General features: G+C 43.8%; 1 protein-coding gene across 1 annotated transcript in view; it reads right to left on the bottom strand.

Moving 5' to 3' along the window:
* Positions 1-18,905, bottom strand: part of LOC141911611 (uncharacterized) — a 58,989-nt gene that overhangs the window by 20,353 nt on the left and 19,731 nt on the right. Inside the window, exons 5-23 of the mRNA XM_074802599.1 lie at positions 13,411-13,446; positions 12,508-12,945; positions 6,971-7,036; positions 6,818-6,889; positions 6,650-6,721; positions 6,483-6,554; positions 6,317-6,388; positions 6,150-6,221; positions 5,984-6,055; positions 5,823-5,894; positions 5,658-5,729; positions 5,490-5,561; positions 5,322-5,393; positions 5,012-5,056; positions 4,453-4,650; positions 2,537-2,907; positions 2,117-2,444; positions 856-900; positions 76-320 (exon numbers count right to left, since the gene is read on the bottom strand). Of these exons, the coding sequence (XP_074658700.1) occupies positions 76-320; positions 856-900; positions 2,117-2,444; positions 2,537-2,907; positions 4,453-4,650; positions 5,012-5,056; positions 5,322-5,393; positions 5,490-5,561; positions 5,658-5,729; positions 5,823-5,894; positions 5,984-6,055; positions 6,150-6,221; positions 6,317-6,388; positions 6,483-6,554; positions 6,650-6,721; positions 6,818-6,889; positions 6,971-7,036; positions 12,508-12,945; positions 13,411-13,446 (2,492 nt within the window). The remainder of the gene's footprint in view (positions 1-75; positions 321-855; positions 901-2,116; positions 2,445-2,536; positions 2,908-4,452; positions 4,651-5,011; positions 5,057-5,321; positions 5,394-5,489; positions 5,562-5,657; positions 5,730-5,822; positions 5,895-5,983; positions 6,056-6,149; positions 6,222-6,316; positions 6,389-6,482; positions 6,555-6,649; positions 6,722-6,817; positions 6,890-6,970; positions 7,037-12,507; positions 12,946-13,410; positions 13,447-18,905) is intronic.

An 18,905-nucleotide genomic window follows, 5' to 3' on the forward strand; every position in this document is an offset into this window, starting at 1 on the left:
AAAGAATAGCGTTTACTTTATCCATACTGGTTTAATTCTTGTAACGAAAATAACACCTGTGACTGAATAAGATACCTTAGGAGAAGAGGTTTCTTTGTAGGTGTTATAGTTTGTGCCATCATCGCTGCTCTGCACCAGGTATGTGATGTCGTCCGTTGTCTTGATATCAAATCCGGCGAACCTCGTTTCACCGATGAACATATATGTTATAGTGTCCTGAGATGCGGTAGGGCGCCATCCAGTCGCGTCAACCTGATTTGCCGGTGTGGTAGTAACCTTCTTCAGCAGCTTAGTCTCGGAAACCGGTTCCTGGCATGGTGCTGTAAAAAAGGTTTATAATTTTTTACCGATCTGATTAGTGACGTAGACCGTTCCTTACTTGACTGGGAGTCAAGTTACGGTACATACAACTTGTTTTTTTCATAACCAATATACCACCAATCCAGGGAGAAACACACTAGATAATAGGATGGTTATATCAAAGCTGTTGGTAGTTGGGTGTTGTGAAAGGAGGTAATAAGAAATTCAGTTTATTCCTATCATACATCAGCGTTATCATATATGGAATCTTTTAAACGTCTCTCGTATATTGGTAGGATTGTTCTTCGAAATGAGTCTCACCCATCCACACATTTCGGAAGCGACGCTTTAATTGTTAATACGCCTCCAGATGTATATACAATAATATGTTATAAGATATGCCGCAAAACTACCTTTTGAAGTCTATTTCACCTCATTTAGCCGTATAGTATACTGTATTTGCCAACCCCGTGATCGGCCGTTTATCAGAGCTCGTTTCCAAATATCGATACTCTACTTTTCTCATTGTATATCTGCCGATGAATGTGTACTTACGTAGAACGGGCGGTGTCGTTGATGTCGGCGAAGTGGTTGTGATCACTGAAAACGGATTTGTATGAAAGAAATCATCATCACAATAATTTAGCATAATCGTTACAATTGAAATGAACACCAGAGTTTACCCTGTTCTAGGATTTAAGAGTCTTACGATTCAGTTACTTTAAGAGATCTTGTTATTTGTGTCAGTTCACCAAGTACCCCAGATATGGACCAATGAGAATCGTCTTAACATTTAGGACACTCGTCCCATGACTCAGATCTAATGATCTCTAAATACTCACCGATATATGACTTCTGTGTTAGAATTACGTTATTGTTCAAATTTCAAACATGATCACATTGATTCCTTTTCAAGAAATAATTACAATGATGATTCTCTGGTTGGTTCGGAACTGTGAGATCATTTTTGCATGCAAAGCACGATGGATGACACCGGCAATAGATTATACAGTTAAGCATGCAATATAGCGCAAATACCATATTTAGGAGAGTGGGTAGGCCTACTAACATAGACCTATAGGATACCGCGTTACGTCGAGAAGATATGATTTATTCTTAAAATCTTCAGGCATAGCAATGTCAAACCAAAACATTCATTCCGCCTAAGACAGCAAGTCGGAAAGAATGTATATACACAATCTTTAAATAGACTGCACTGTCATTTCTTCTTTATATTCATTTCTTCCGCCAATTAATGATACAGGTAAACAATGGTGTAAATATACTGGAATGAAGAAAATTCAAGGACGGTGATTGAAATGAAATGTGGTTCTAAAAGTGTGCTTTTCTAAAGAATCCACTAGGTGCAAAAGACAGGATTATATAATGTGTTGCCCTCTGCCACTACTGACTGTGCTCGCGGATGGATGGATCTGAGGAGCGTGAACGAAGCGGTGTCCAATGATAAAAAAGTGGTGGTTGGGAATCAATCTAGTGCAAATGTGCTGCCCTATACCACTACTGACTGTGCACTTGGAAGGATTGGTATGGCAAAACCGTGGAGCGTGAACGAAGCGGTGCGCAATGACAAAACATGGTGGTTGGGAATCTATCTGGTGCAAAGCTGACATTATATATGTGCTGCCTATACCGCTACTGGCTGTGCTCGTGGAAGGATGGATCCAAGGACCGTGAACGAAGCGGTGCTCAATTTAGTCAGGAACCTCTACTAGGTTACTAGGTGCAAAAGCTGATATGATACATGTGCTGCCCTCTGCCATCAATAACTGTGCATGTCGTGTGATGTATATAATACCTGGCGAGGTCTCAGTCGAGATTGGTGTTGAATGTGGCACTGACGGCGTTGAAACTGGGCGTGTTGTATGTGGAGTCGTTTCAGGCGCTGGTGTGGAGGTCACAGGTGGCGTTGTTGTAGGCTTGGTCGTGACAGGTGGCGTTGTAGTTGGCGGCGTTGTAGTTGGCGGCGTTGTAGTTGGCGGTAATGTCGTCGGAGGTGGTGTTGTAGTTAAACATTTGGGTAAGATCAGGCAGTTGATCCATTCGGATACTCCCGCTGAATTACTCGCCGATGCAGCTTTACATTCGCACTGATAACATTCATTCATAGTACAATTTTCGCCGCTCTGCATGTGAAGAGATGAGACACGATCTGATCAAAAATCGAAAATTCGGCCGCCTATAATATTGTCATCATACACGACGGCTCTATACTTACGAATATTCGCGTTCCGTTACATATACACTTGTCGTCGCATTGTTTCTGCGTAGCGTCGACCCTGACGCAATAGCCATGCTCGACAGCGTAACCAGATGGACACAGGCAAGAATCAGTTTGTACCTTGCATTGCGCCATGGAATCTTTGCCAGGAATAGCAATTTCCCACCAGTTCTTAGTCGGCGTCGATGGATTTCCAAAGAAGTTGAATGCGCCTACGCCGCCACCCGTGTTAAACATGTTATTACCACCGAAGGGATTATTACCGCCAAACGGATTACTTGGACCTCCAGGTCCAGGGGGAGATTTTTCCGCGATGACCTTCCAGAAATCGCAATCCTGCTCCAGCTGGCAATTCTTAGTTACTCGACCTTGTAATTTCAAAATTCGATTAGAAATTTTTACCAGTGACCGTCGTTTAGAAGCAAATAAATCATGCATTTATGTACATGCATCTTAAAGATACAGTAGACTTCCCTCTGCCGTACCTGCTCAATACCAGAACCATCCTACCTCGACAGGGATCGAACCTGGTGGCATCACGAGACTCCGCCATGGCACGAACCCGCCCGACTAGCCCGACTTCGCAGGAACACGTGAAGCTTAGCCGAAGATGTCGTTTTAGCCAATCAGAAATCATGTTTTATTTTAGTGCTGTTTATTCCATGTGTAACTGTGAATTTGCCTTAGCAATAATAAAACGGGCAATCTGATTGGCAAGTTTTCGTTTGGTAAACCTTAATATTTACCAGCCGGTCACTGGGGCTGGTCAGGCAGGGTTTTTGCCGCGGCTGAGTCTATCGATGCCATTGCGTTCGAACCCCTTCCGAAGGAGGATGTACCGCCGAAAGGAATTCGTTTAATCATCAGAATCCTGTCGGGTCGTATAGAATTTTAATTAATTTGATTTCGGCACGGCGCAGCGAATGGCTAGGAAAGGCTAAAGTAACTGCAATCAAGAAACACGACATTCACACCAAGAATAACAAAACAAGCAATAGACTCAAGATCGAATATTCAATGTTTCAGTTAGAATCACGAGGTATCATCGACTTGAATTTTCCTGTGATACGCATAGATGCTAGAATTGTGTATATGGTTTAATATTTGAAAGTCGTACTAGCGATGAACAAGACCTAACAGTCACCAGAGTACAGGGTATCAACGCATGTATAGCACACAAACGGGTATTGTTACGGGAATAATTTCGTTATAGTAGATCGTTTCGATCTTGAAATAGGGATAGCCCCTGTTATTTATTTGATTGATAGATTTCGTCTCAATTTTTTGATTTGGTATCCCTTACAAACCCACCACACCTGCCGGGAACGAAACAGGGGTTTGATTCATAGTATGTCTTAAAGCTCGCACAACGAGCAATTTTCGATTATATGGCGGGATACAGCCTCGCCACCGCTAGAACTTTACTTGTCGATGAACGAAGCTTCAATAGGATCCCCTTATTTTGGGTGTGCGGAAGATTACATTTCATGTCCGAACAAACGTTCAAATTGAATCTAGAGGCGGCAATGTCTCATAACATTCTGGAGGAGGATCAACGCACCCGCACTGTCCCTCTGCCGAGCATTACTCAGGGAATTTGACTGGACCCGTCTCTAGATCCAACACATTTTTGGCAGGGTGATGGGTCTCGTACACGGGATGCAATCAGGAATGATACGTGCTATACGTGTGTGTTTGTAGCGCGCGTATTTCATCTCTATTTGTTCCTTTTGGGGTGCCTGATCTTACAAGCTCTGCTTTTCTCTGGTTGCCCTGCTGTTATTGTACATCAGTTTATATATGTTTGTGTGAATCAAATTAATCATCTATTGTCATTTTGTTTGGTATTTATGGTATTTATTTATTGATGTGAATTATTCAGGAAATAAATAAATAAATAGATAAATACTTACATTGAGTTGTGGTTGGTACGGGAGTTGTCGTTACTGGTGGCACAGTGGTCGTGCATACCGGTGTTTTGGCGCATCGGTTATTGACTCTGGTTGCTGTCGTGTCGGCGCACTTGCAGGCAGCGTCACAGCCAGCGATCGGTGTACAGTCACCCGGACTTCCATCACAAGCAGGTGTACAAGAACACAACGCGTTGCAAACTGAAATCATTTCAACAGAGGTGTCACTGAAGGGGGTCGGAATTGATACCGGCGGTTCTCAAATAGTCCTGATCGTTTAGATTCGAAGCTCGAGAGAGGCGTTTTCTGGCAAAATATTTGTGAAATTTCCGGAATGAGAAAAAAACAACACTTGGAAGTAAAAGAAGATTTTTTAGACAAGGTTTTCTTTCTGATAAGCGGGGTTGTTTCTATATTGCAAATACTCTATTCGACGCGGTTTGCTTTATGGGACTATTTCGACTGCATATTAAACGGTTGTTCTTGTCCTTGTAAAATTGTTTATAAAATCCTCTAATTTTCGACATTATTCAACGCTTCTTTCGTGTCTATTTTAACTCACCTCGTTCTGTTGTTGTGACAACAACCGTTGTAGTCCGAACGATAGCTGTAGATAAATAGATAACAAATCATGTTATTTATTGATTAGTTGCGCGACTGAATTGAAGGATCATTTTGATTTCAAAGTGGAGTCAAATTGTGACTTGTTTAACAGCAGTTGTTACCAAAGTTGTAGGAGAACCCGTACAATTTTGATGAGAAAATGTTTTGGTAGCAACCGTGTCCAGAGTAAAAACTTTATCTTATTAGAAATGGAATTCATGCTTTCAATTATCCCTTAGAAGATTGTTTTTTGCTTAGGTTGTATTTACATGGTGTTGGTGAGCCTGTAATCAGTTCCTTCGTTGTTGTTGCTGGAGGTGTAGAAGCCGTTTGAGTTATTGCTTGAAAAAATGAATAGATTAAAATATGATTTTTAATTCAATTTCGATTCAAGTTGGTGCTGGAATTTGTATAGCAATGTCTTAGGTTGTATTTACATGGTGTTGGTGAGCCTGTAATGAGTTCCTTCGTTGTTGTTGCTGGAGGTGTAGAAGCCGTTTGAGTTATTGCTTGAAAAAATGAATAGATTAAAATATGATTTTTAATTCAATTTCGATTCAAGTTGGTGCTGGAATTTGTATAGCAATGTCTTAAGTTGTATTTACATGGTGTTGGTGAGCCTGTAATCAGTTCCTTCGTTGTTGTTGCTGGAGGTGTAGAAGTCGATGGAGTAATTGCTTGAAAAAATGAAGAGATTGAGTATGATTTTTAATTCAATTTCGATTCGAATTCACGCTGAAATTTGTAGCAATGTCTTAAGTTGTATTTACATGGTGTTGGTGAGCCTGAAATCAGTTCCTTCGTTGTTGTTGCTGGAGGTGTAGAAGTCGATGGAGTTATTGCTTGAAAAAAATGATTAGATTAAAGTATGATTTTTAATTCAATTTAAATTGATGCTGGAATTTGTAGCAATGTCTTAAGTTGTATTTACATGGTGTTGGTGAGCCTGTAATCAGTTCCTTCGTTGTTGTTGCTGGAGGTGTAGAAGTCGATGGAGTTATTGCTTGAAAAAATGAATAGATTAAAGTATGATTTTTAATTCAATTTCGATTCGAATTCACGCTGAAATTTGTAGCAATGTCTTAAGTTGTATTTACATGGTGTTGGTGAGCCTGAAATCAGTTCCTTCGTTGTTGTTGCTGGAGGTGTAGAAGCCGTTTGAGTTATTGCTTGAAAAAAATGATTAGATTAAAGTATGATTTTTAATTCAATTTAGATTCAAATTGGTGCTGGAATTTGTAGCAATGTCTTAAGTTGTATTTACATGGTGTTGGTGAGCCTGAAATCAGTTCCGTCGTTGTTGTTGCTGGAGGTGTAGAAGTCGATGGAGTTATTGCTTGAAAAAATGAAAGGATTAAGATATGATTTTTAATTCAATTTCGATTCGAATTCACGCTGAAATTTGTAGCAATGTCTTAAGTTGTATTTACATGGTGTTGGTGAGCCTGAAATCAGTTCCTTCGTTGTTGTTGCTGGAGGTGTAGAAGTCGATGGAGTTATTGCTTGAAAAAAATGATTAGATTAAAGTTTGATTTTTAATTCAATTTAGATTCAAATTGATGCTGGAATTTGTAGCAATGTTTTAAGTTGTATTTACATGGTGTTGGTGAGCCTGTAATGAGTTCCTTCGTTGTTGTTGCTGGAGGTGTAGAAGCCGTTTGAGTTATTGCTTGAAAAAATGATTAGATTAAAGTATGATTTTTAATTCAATTTCGATTCGAATTCACGCTGAAATTTGTATAGCAATGTCTTAAGTTGTATTTACATGGTGTTGGTGAGCCTGAAATCAGTTCCTTCGTTGTTGTTGCTGGAGGTGTAGAAGCCGTTTGAGTTATTGCTTGAAAAAATGAATAGATTAAAGTATGATTTTTAATTCAATCTCGATTCAAATTGATGCTGTGTCTTAAATCATATTTACATGGTGTTGGTGAGCCTGTAATCAGTTCCGTCGTTGTTTGCATTGGTGGAGCCGTTGAAGTTTGTGCTTGAAAATCAAAATTAACAACAAGTTTTACTTTTCAGTTTTCAGTGCGTAAATCCTTAAATGCAATATTGTGACAGTAGACAGCGCTCGCTAAGGACCTGATTGCGCTTCACGAGAATATATCTAAAAACGTTGCTACTCCCATTCATAACGATGACGACCCATCCCTGTTTTGACTACCCCGGAATTCGTGTAGAATTCTGAGTAAATTCACTGTCCTTGCGAGATCCGAGCCAAGCGTGCAGTTATCAAAAGCAATGAGATAGGAGAGATTGCAGGGAAGTGGTTCGTTTCTTCTACCCCAGCTACCCGCGAATCTAATCTTCCATTTCAAATACATCTGTAACAGTGTCATCACCAAAGTGAAAATAGTTCATTCTTTTTCTAATGTCATGCTTCATTTTACATCGTCATTCGTGCGATTTTAGTATTCGAATTTGCAATCGTTATCGAGAATAGATTTACTGATTGAGGCAGGTCTCGACGGAAGAAAGCGTTCTCGTTTATAGCTTCGGCGAAACATATTGGATTGAAGCGCGAATAACTATTGCGCTACCACGCGGCCTAGCATTGAACTACGGACGGTATTCCAGAATGTTCTAAGTGTGTAATCTAATCAAAACGAAGAACAATATCGACCAACCGAAACATGCCTCAACCTGACTTCATTCAAATGATTGTACAAACACATGCTTGGGGCTAAATTAGGAAAAACTCTGTTGCAAAAATATGCAAACAACAGTTTGAGTTGAAAACAACAGACGGGTCATGTAACGCGGCTAAGTCTTAAGAATTGATACATGCACCATCGATCAAAAATTATTAAATACCAATAATAATGAAAAACATGCTTCCATCGTTAATATCATGCACGTTGAAAAAGTAACCATGCATCGATAACAAGATACAAGGCTTACCGGTAGGAGGTCTTGTTGTAGGGCCAGTAGGAGGTCCAGTTGTGGGGCCAGTAGGAGGTCTAGTTGTGGGGCCAGTAGGAGGTCCAGTTGTAGGGCCAGTAGGAGGTCCTGTTGTAGGGCCAGTAGGAGGTCCTGTTGTAGGGCCAGTAGGAGGTCCTGTTGTAGGTCCAGTAGGAGGTCCCGTTGTAGGGCCAGTAGGAGGTCCTGTTGTAGGGCCAGTAGGAGGTCCTGTTGTAGGGCCAGTAGGAGGTCCTGTTGTAGGTCCAGTAGGAGGTCCTGTTGTAGGTCCAGTAGGAGGTCCTGTTGTAGGGCCAGTAGGAGGTCCTGTTGTAGGTCCAGTAGGAGGTCCTGTTGTAGGGCCAGTAGGAGGTCCTGTTGTAGGTCCAGTAGGAGGTCCTGTTGTAGGTCCAGTAGGAGGTCCTGTTGTAGGTCCAGTAGGAGGTCCTGTTGTAGGGCCAGTAGGAGGTCCTGTTGTAGGTCCAGTAGGAGGTCCTGTTGTGGGGCCAGTAGGAGGTCCTGTTGTAGGTCCAGTAGGAGGTCCTGTTGTAGGTCCAGTAGGAGGTCCTGTTGTAGGTCCAGTGGCAGGTCCAGTTGTGGGGCTAGTAGGAGGTCCTGTTGTAGGTCCAGTGGCAGGTCCTGTTGTAGGTCCAGTAGGAGGTCCTGTTGTAGGTCCAGTAGGAGGTCCTGTTGTGGGGCCAGTAGGAGGTCCTGTTGTAGGTCCAGTAGGAGGTCCTGTTGTAGGTCCAGTAGGAGGTCCTGTTGTAGGTCCAGTGGCAGGTCCAGTTGTGGGGCCAGTAGGAGGTCCTGTTGTAGGTCCAGTGGCAGGTCCTGTTGTAGGTCCAGTAGGAGGTCCTGTTGTAGGGCCAGTAGGAGGTCCTGTTGTAGGTCCAGTAGGAGGTCCTGTTGTAGGTCCAGTAGGAGGTCTTGTAGTAGGTCCAGTAGGAGGTCTTGTTGTAGGGCCAGTAGGAGGTCCAGTTGTGGGGCCAGTAGGAGGTCCAGTTGTGGGGCCAGTAGGAGGTCCAGTTGTAGGGCCAGTAGGAGGTCCTGTTGTAGGGCCAGTAGGAGGTCCTGTTGTAGGGCCAGTAGGAGGTCCTGTTGTAGGTCCAGTAGGAGGTCCCGTTGTAGGGCCAGTAGGAGGTCCTGTTGTAGGGCCAGTAGGAGGTCCTGTTGTAGGTCCAGTAGGAGGTCCTGTTGTAGGTCCAGTGGCAGGTCCTGTTGTAGGTCCAGTAGGAGGTCCTGTTGTAGGGCCAGTAGGAGGTCCTGTTGTAGGGCCAGTAGGAGGTCCTGTTGTAGGTCCAGTAGGAGGTCCTGTTGTAGGTCCAGTAGGAGGTCCTGTTGTAGGGCCAGTAGGAGGTCCTGTTGTAGGTCCAGTAGGAGGTCCTGTTGTAGGGCCAGTAGGAGGTCCTGTTGTAGGGCCAGTAGGAGGTCCAGTTGTAGGGCCAGTAGGAGGTCCTGTTGTAGGTCCAGTAGGAGGTCCTGTTGTAGGTCCAGTAGGAGGTCCTGTTGTAGGTCCAGTAGGAGGTCCTGTTGTGGGGCCAGTAGGAGGTCCTGTTGAAGGGCCAGTAGGAGGTTTTGTTTGAGGTCGTGTAGGTGTTCCCGTTATTGGTGGACTAGTCGGCATGACAGTGGTTAATTCTGACGTTTTTCGTTGGCTCGTAGGTGAAACAGTTGACATCACAGTAATAGGGCTGGTAATTGGTTTTTTAGTCGGATGGGCGGTAGTCTCAGTGTGTGGCCTGGTTGGATGTCGGCCAGTCGGTGTTCCAGAAGGTGGACCAGTCGGTGTTCCAGATGGTGGACCAGTCGGTGTTCCAGATGGTGGACCAGTCGGTGTCCCAGAAGGTGGACCAGTCGGTGTTCCAGAAGGTGGACCAGTCGGTGTTCCAGATGGTGGACCAGTCGGTGTCCCAGAGGGTGGACCAGTCGGTGTTCCAGAAGGTGGACCAGTCGGTGTTCCAGAAGGTGGACCAGTCGGTGTTCCAGAAGGTGGACCAGTCGGTGTTCCAGAGGGAGGCCCAGTCGGTGTCCCAGAAGGTGGACCCGTCGGTGTTCCAGAGGGAGGGCCAGTAGGTGTTCCAGAAGGTGGACCAGTCGGTGTTCCAGAAGGTGGACCAGTCGGTGTTCCAGATGGTGGACCAGTCGGTGTTCCAGATGGCGGACCAGTCGGTGTTCCAGAAGGTGGACCAGTCGGTGTTCCAGAGGGTGGACCAGTCGGTGTTTCAGATGGTGGACCAGTCGGTGTTCCAGATGGTGGACCAGTCGGTGTTCCAGAGGGAGGGCCAGTAGGTGTTCCAGAGGGTGGACCAGTCGGTGTTTCAGATGGTGGACCAGTCGGTGTTCCAGATGGTGGACCAGTCGGTGTTCCAGAGGGAGGGCCAGTCGGTGTTCCAGAGGGTGGGCCAGTCGGTGTTCCAGAGGGAGGACCAGTAGGTGTTCCAGATGGTGGGCCAGTCGGTGTACCAGAGGGTGGACCAGTCGGTGTTCCAGAGGGTGGACCAGTCGGTGTTCCAGAGGGTGGACCAGTCGGTGTTCCAGATGGAGGACCAGTCGGTGTTTCAGAGGGAGGACCAGTAGGTGTTCCAGAGGGTGGACCAGTCGGTGTTCCAGAGGGTGGACCAGTCGGTGTTCCAGAGGGTGGACCAGTCGGTGTTCCAGAAGGTGGACCAGTCGGTGTTCCAGATGGAGGCACAGTCGGTGTCCCAGAGGGTGGACCAGTCGGTGTTCCAGAGGGTGGACCAGTCGGTGTTCCAGAAGGTGGACCAGTCGGTGTTCCAGATGGAGGCCCAGTCGGTGTCCCAGAGGGTGGACCAGTCGGTGTTCCAGAGGGAGGGCCAGTCGGTGTTCCAGAGGGTGGACCAGTCGGTGTTCCAGAGGGTGGACCAGTCGGTGTTCCAGATGGAGGCCCAGTCGGTGTCCCAGAGGGTGGACCAGTTGGTGTTCCAGAAGGTGGACCAGTCGGTGTTCCAGATGGAGGCCCAGTCGGTGTTCCAGAAGGTGGACCAGTCGGTGTTCCAGATGGAGGCCCAGTCGGTGTCCCAGAGGGTGGACCAGTCGGTGTTCCAGAGGGAGGGCCAGTCGGTGTTCCAGAGGGTGGACCAGTCGGTGTTCCAGAGGGTGGACCAGTCGGTGTTCCAGAGGGTGGACCAGTCGGTGTTCCAGATGGTGGACCAGTCGGTGTTCCAGATGGTGGACCAGTCGGTGTTCCTGAGGGTGGACCAGTCGGTGTTCCAGAGGGTGGACCAGTCGGTGTTCCAGATGGTGGACCAGTCGGTGTTCCAGAGGGTGGACCAGTCGGTGTCCCAGACGGTGGGCCAGTCGGTGTTCCAGAGGGAGGGCCAGTAGGTGTTCCAGAAGGTGGACCAGTTGGTGTTCCAGAGGGTGGACCAGTTGGTGTCCCAGAGGGAGGACCAGTAGGTGTTCCAGAGGGTGGACCAGTCGGTGTTCCAGATGGAGGACCAGTCGGTGTTCCAGAGGGAGGACCAGTAGGTGTTCCAGAGGGAGGGCCAGTAGGTGTTCCAGAGGGAGGGCCAGTAGGTGTTCCAGAAGGTGGACCAGTAGGTGTTCCAGAGGGTGGACCAGTTGGTGTTCCAGAGGGAGGAACAGTCGGTGTTCCAGATGGTGGACCAGTCGGTGTTCCAGAGGGTGGACCAGTCGGTGTTCTAGAAGGTGGACTTGTCGGTGTCCCAGAGGGTGGACCAGTCGGTGTTCCAGAGGGTGGACCAGTCGGTGTTCTAGAAGGTGGACTTGTCGGTGTTCCAGAAGGTGGACCAGTCGGTGTTCTAGAAGGTGGACTTGTCGGTGTTCCAGAGGGTGGACTAGTCGGTGTTCCAGATGGTGGATTTGTCGGTGTTCCAGAGGGTGGACCAGTCGGTGTTCCAGAAGGTGGACCAGTAGGTGTTCCAGAAGGTGGGCCAGTCGGCGTTCTAGATGATGGGCCAGTCGGTGTTCCAGAGGGAGGGCCAGTCGGTGTTCCAGAGGGTGGACCAGTCGGTGTTCCCGAGGGTTTACCAGTCGGTGTTCCAGATGGTGGGCTACTCGGTGTTCCAGAGGATGGCCTAATCGATGAACCAGTCGTTGGGGTTCCAACAGATGTCGTTGGTCCTGTTCCTACAGTTGTTGGTCTCACTACAATAGTAGTTGCTGGTCCCGTCCCTATAGTAGTTTGTGGCCCAGGGGTTCCTACGGTAGTTGTTGGTCCTGTTCGTTCAGTCGACGGTCCAGTCAGAGGTCCAGTTGTTTGTCTAGTCGAATATGTAAGGGTAGATGATACAGATGGTGTGGGTGTTAGAGGCGGTGAGGTCGGGGTACTCTGTAAAACTGTTGAGCCTGATGTAGGTTCTGTGAAAGCATGTAAAGTATGTCAATCAATTTATCATATCTATTCGCAGAAAATGTTGTCGTTACTTAATACGTTTAACTTCATCTTAAAGATCGCGCCATCATATTCGATATAGGTTTTAACTTTGCGCCTTTATTTCTAGTGATGAAATACATACATTAATGTTTAAGTAAAGTGTTTTGTGAACAAACGCTTGAGAGTAATTTTCAACTTACTTCCTGGACATATGTAAACCATCCAATTTAGTTTGAAGTTGGGCACATCTTTCTGAACTGTCGTTTTTGGAACCACTTTGATCATTTTAACCTCGGTCTCTTTACCGACTACTGTGCTGTTCGCTACATTACTAAACTCGGCCCATACTTCGTACTCATTCGTATTTGGCTTCATGATATAAACGGTTCCCGTATCAACGTTCCCGTCGAATTTGATTTTCTCCAGTAAAGGATTCGGGGACACGCCATTCGATTGAATTTCGACTTCTATGTATGGGTTATTCGCCGTAACCGGCACAACCCAACTCGTGCCTTTTCCGGTTTTAGATTGTGCTGGATTGCTGTTTGCGATGCTTGATGTAAATGCATTATCACTTATTTCAGTTTCGGGATTAGATCCCATCACTTCGATAATGTCTTCTTTTTGACATTTCTTTGCTGAAAAATTGCATATTTATGATGTAGTGATAATGTGTTCGCATGGTGAGTGAGTAAGTTATCTCTGTAAAGGTTAAGCTTCGAGTGATATATGAGACTCTACTGCGACCCACTCGCGAGTTGTGAGAATTGACCATATTGCAAGTTGGTGATGGAAAATACGTTGGGTTGATGACGACGGCCGAGTTTTGAAGAGTTTACAGTGCCATCTTTGTTATTTAAGTAAATGTTATATTCGGTGGTATAATGATCCCCGAATACGAAGATTCGACAACCTAAATCTGTTGACCTGTAGTCTAAAAGAAGACGATTTTATTTGTTGAATCGTCATATTGTGGGATTTTTATACACGCCTCATTATAGACGGTGACTATAGTCTGAATTGATTTTGATGTAATGGATGAATTTGAGTTATTTTCTACTCTCCTTTAAAGCCATCCCTGTTATTAGTACAATTTTACTTACGTGGTGGTGAAGTGGTCGTGATTGGCGCCGTGGAACCTATATCGCAGAAAGGTAAGATATGAAAAACAACGTTAGAAAGTAATCAAAATAATCATTTCAAATACAACTGTCTTATTGACTTGATGTTCAGCGAATGTACAGCCTTGCTTAAACTAGAATCGATCTATGTATAAAGATGGAGTCGGTTTGAAGTGTCTAGTGTAGGCAAGGCGTTTGGTGCTTTGACGATTATGCGAGAAGCCGAATCGCAATTCTGTTTGTTGATACGTCGATGAAACCTTTTCTTATTCAAAAACAAAGGGCCATTTAATAGACTGATTTTACCTTTAAACCGCAGGCAAACTTCATTCATTTTCGATCGGGTTAGCTCCTCGGTAAAGGCATATAAAACAATTCTATAAAACTGGCCCCACTGGTACGGAAGAGTCGAAGACATGTATAAATTCTGTCTGTCAGATTCAATACGTTACAACTAAACGTATCTTACATCGGAAAAAAATACATCCTAAATGTGTGTAACTGCATATTATTGAAACGGGTTTACCACAGCATACCGCTGTACAAAAGGACGAATTCAGAACGATTGACCAAACCGTTGAATATAAATCGACACAAACAGTTTTAATGGATAACGAGAGAAAATCGAACGAACAGACGAAGTATTTTACAGGACACTGTAAGACCAGCCCGAGTAGCAAGAAGACGTAGGTAACGTGTGATTTATCCTACAATTCTACAATGCTGCAATAAAGAATAGCTGAAAGTTTATGAAATGATTGTGTTGTAAGCATTAACAATACATCGACGAAGAATGCATTATAATATATATATATATATATATATATATATATATATATATATATATATATATATATATATATATATATATATATATATATATATATATATATATATATATATATATATATATATATATATATATATATATATATATATATATATATATATATATATATATATATATATATATATATATATATATATATATATATATATATATATATATATATATATATATATATATATATATATATATTTTAAAGATGGTATTTATCAACCAACAAACAGCCACTGCCGAGTCCGAAACGGATAATACACAAACGCATCTATCTGACTTTGAACTGGCGAAAGCGATATAATACGAAGCGGACATTACATTTTTGACTTACTAACACAACTGGGTTCGGTAGTGTTTTGGCAATAAGTTCTACCGTTAAACTCAAAACCTTCAAAACCATTTGGGCATTTACAGAACCTGCAGAGCTCGTTATACGTGACGTCACCCAAGCATTTGCATCCGGTGCAAATGCAAAAAGTTTTACATTCTATACAAAATGAATATAACACAGGAAACTTTAACAATTGATGAAATGTACACGTCCCTGAGCGATGTCATTAAACGGTGCAGCAAACAACTCACGTCCATAGGTAACTGTTGTAGAAGTTGTTGTAACTGCGAATTCGCTAACACCCCCTGTTAAATAATTTTGAAACAGATTACTCGCCTGATCTTGTAAACAGGTGTTTAGAGATTTGAATCATAATTTTGTAAAACCATAGCAGCTTTTGCGAAAACTAACAGTTTTGGAAGAGAACACATTTTTAATTACGCAGAGGCAAAGAGAAAATACATTATTCGAATGTCAATGAATTGACAAGGTTGATGTAGAATTGCTGCTGAAGTGAAGTGAAAGATGTTAGATATTGTTTCGGGTACCAGAATCGGGAGATTTTTGCCTACCTACAGTAGTTGTTGTCCCTACAGTAGCTGTTGGTGCTGGTGTGGCCAAAGTAGTTGTTGTTCCTAGTGTCCCTATAACTGTTGTTGTTCCTGGTGTACTGGTGGTAGTACTAGGTTTTAGTGTTCCTACAGTTGTTGTTGGTGCGCGGGTACTTTCAGTAGGTTGAATACCGATGCATGCATTGATTACAACATCAGATATTATTGGTTGTGTTTTCTTCTTTCCAACGATCGAAATCCTTATGAATGGTTCGTTAACATCCGATCCGAAAGAGTACACGATGCTTCCATTGAATTGTTTCCATTTGTGTTCCCTTTTGTACTTGCTTCCGTCTTTGCTAGTGAGCAGTTGAACTTTGGCCACCGATTGAGGTTTAAATGAAATCCATCTCAGTTGTACTTTTGTGGCAGATTTGATTTCGTAGGTGATATCACCTGTTTTCTTGTTTGTTGGTGGTGACCACAACCCCCCTACGCTTTTTAGTGACTTGTAGCCATCTTTTGGGTCATTTATTTGAAAATTAGTCGAGACAGAATCGAAAGTTGTTGGTATACAAAGCTCGGGGCTTGTCGTTATTTTAGTCGTCGTTTGCGTGGTTGTTGCAGCTGGTTTTGTCGGTTTCGTAGGAGTAGTATTCGTAGTTGATGGTGTAATCGTGGATGTTTCTATCAGGAAAACGAACAGAACATTATCTCAAAAGTAAATCTAGTTACACACACGTCTATTCGAGATCATCACATATGAATAAAACAAAATGAGATATTGCAAAATTACCGGGTGTTGTTACAATAGTTGTACCCGGTGTTGCTACAGTAGTTGTACCTGGTGTTGCTACAGTAGTTGTACCTGGTGTTGCTACAGTAGTTGTACCCAGTGTTGTTACGGTAGTTGTACCTGGTGTTCCTACAGTAGTTGTGCCTGGTATTTCTACAATAGTTGTGCCTGGTGTTTCTACGGTAGTTGTACTTGGTGTTCCTACAGTAGTTGTACCCAGTGTTGCTACGGTAGTTGTTGTAGTTGTGGATCCTGTGAATTCAGGTGGAGTTTGTGGTGCCACACTAGGTGTTGTAGTAGTTGTACCTGGTGTTCCTACAGTAGTTGTACCTGGTGTTCCTACAGTAGTTGTACCTGGTGTTCCTACAATTGTTGTTGTAGTTGTGGATCCTGTGAATCCAGGTGGAGTTTGTGGTGCCACACTAGGTGTAGTAGTTGTACCTGGTGGTGCTACAGTAGTTATACCTGGTGTTTCTACGGTAGTTGTACCTGGTGTTCCTACAATTGTTGTTGTAGTCGTCGATTCTGTGAATTCAGGTGGAGTTTGTGGTGCCACAATAGGTGTTGTAGTAGTTGTACCTGGTGTTCCTACAGTAGTTGTACCTGGTGTTCCTACAATTGTTGTTGTAGTTGTGGATACTGTGAATCCAGGTGGAGTTTGTGGTGCCACACTAGGTGTAGTAGTTGTACCTGGTGGTGCTACAGTAGTTGTACCTGGTGGTGCTACAGTAGTTGTACCTGGTGGTGCTACAATAGTTGTACCTGGTGTTGCTACAGTAGTTGTACCTGGTGTTCCTACAGTAGTTGTTCCTGGTGGTGCTACAGTAGTTGTTGTAGTTGTGGATCCTGTGAATTCAGGTGGAGTTTGTGGTGCCACAATAGGTGTAGTATTTGTACCTGGTGTTGCTACAGTAGTTGTACCTGGTGTTGCTACAGTAGTTGTACCTGGCGTTGCTACAGTAGTTGTACCTGGTGTTGCTACAGTAGTTGTACCTGGTGTTCCTACAGTAGTTGTTCCTGGTGGTGCTACAGTAGTTGTGGTTCCTGTGAATTCAGGTGGAGTTTGTGGTGCCACAATAGGTGTAGTATTTGTACCTGGTGTTGCTACAGTAGTTGTACCTGGTGTTCCTACAGTAGTTGTACCTGGTGTTGCTACAGTAGTTGTACCTGGCGTTGCTACAGTAGTTGTACCTGGTGTTGCTACAGTAGTTGTACCTGGTGTTCCTACAATTGTTGTTGTAGTCGTCGATTCTGTGAATTCAGGTGGAGTTTGTGGTGCCACAATAGGTGTAGTATTTGTACCTGGTGTTGCTACAGTAGTTGTACCTGGTGTTGCTACAGTAGTTGTACCTGGTGTTCCTACAATTGTTGTTGTAGTCGTCGATTCTGTGAATTCAGGTGGAGTTTGTGGTGCCACAATAGGTGTAGTATTTGTACCTGGTGTTGCTACAGTAGTTGTACCTGGCGTTGCTACAGTAGTTGTACCTGGTGTTGCTACAGTAGTTGTACCTGGTGGTGCTACAGTAGTTGTTTGTGCAGGTGTTCCTACAGTAGTTATACCTGGTGTTCTTACAATTGTTGTTGTAGTCGTCGATTCTGTGAATTCAGGTGGAGTTTGTGGTGCCACAATAGGTGTAGTTATACCTGGTGTTCCTACAGTAGTTGTACCAGGTGTTCCTACAGTAGTTATACCTGGTGTTCCTACAGTAGTTGTACCTGGTGTTCCTACAATTGTTGTTGTAGTCGTCGATTCTGTGAATTCAGGTGGAGTTTGTGGTGCCACAATAGGTGTAGTATTTGTACCTGGTGTTGCTACAGTAGTTGTACCTGGTGTTGCTACAGTAGTTGTACCTGGCGTTCCTACAGTTGTTGCACCTGGTGTTCTTACAGTCGTTGTGCCTGGTGTTGCTGCAGTCGTTATTAGTTCACGGGTTATCCCGGTAGTGACACTTGTCGTGGACACAGTGATTTCAGGGGGAGTCTCGGGTGCAATGAAATAAGGAGTTGTTGTGCCTGGTGTTCCTACGATGGTTGTTTGTTCTGGTACTACTGTAGTTGTTTTTGGTCCGGCTGTTGGTACCGATGCTTCTGCGTTAGTGGTTGGTTTCTGGGTGACTATGGCAGTTGTTGGTCTCGGGGAGCCTACAGTTAGGGATATGGTAACTTGGTTTAATATGTCAGAATCGATTATGGGATAAAATCTACTACATATATTTGTATAAACTATTGCGACAAATCGAATACTTGCAATCGAATTTTTCTTTATTCCATTCAGGATTAGAAGCTTTCTAAATATCTTTTAAATCAAAATCTCAAGTCCAACACATTTTTCAGGGGAAAAACACCGAAACGCTCATAAAAAATACAATGTTTAGTTTGAAGAAGCGGTTTCCCTGTTTGCAAAAACTATCTTAACGATGCCTCTGCCGTTCCCGGTGCCATGCGTGTTAAACGTACGACTTGGCAGTACGTACGATCAGAATTGGCAAATATCATTGGAAATCTCAATATGAAATTCCATGATTCACCTACTAAAATGAGAGAACAGTGCTAGGTGATCTGGCAAGTGCAGGAAATTGTGTATAGTCTAGAACCATCCCATTAAGAAATTTCACCGCTGAACTGAACGAAGTGCTTAAATATCAGCTATCTCCTTCTTAATAGGCCTTTATGCAGATGAGGTATCTTATGCATAGCGTTTCTTGTTCATCTGTTAGATCACTTAAATAGAAAATTATCCCAGCTCAAGTCTCACGACCATTGGAAGAGAAGAAATATATAGAACATCAGGCAAGTGGTTTGTCACTAGGCCACGAAATGTCTGCGTTACTATAATAGTCTTCAGAATGTTTTGAATTTTACATCTTGATTTACGTTGAATGTTTCACATCGGTCCGGAACTGATCATGAAATGTATCTAACGTTGAACTGACAGAAACAATAAGCAGGAAGCGGGCA

This window comes from Tubulanus polymorphus, chromosome 10 (genome assembly GCF_964204645.1).
Source record: "Tubulanus polymorphus chromosome 10, tnTubPoly1.2, whole genome shotgun sequence".
Taxonomy (NCBI): Eukaryota; Metazoa; Nemertea; class Palaeonemertea; order Tubulaniformes; family Tubulanidae; genus Tubulanus; species Tubulanus polymorphus.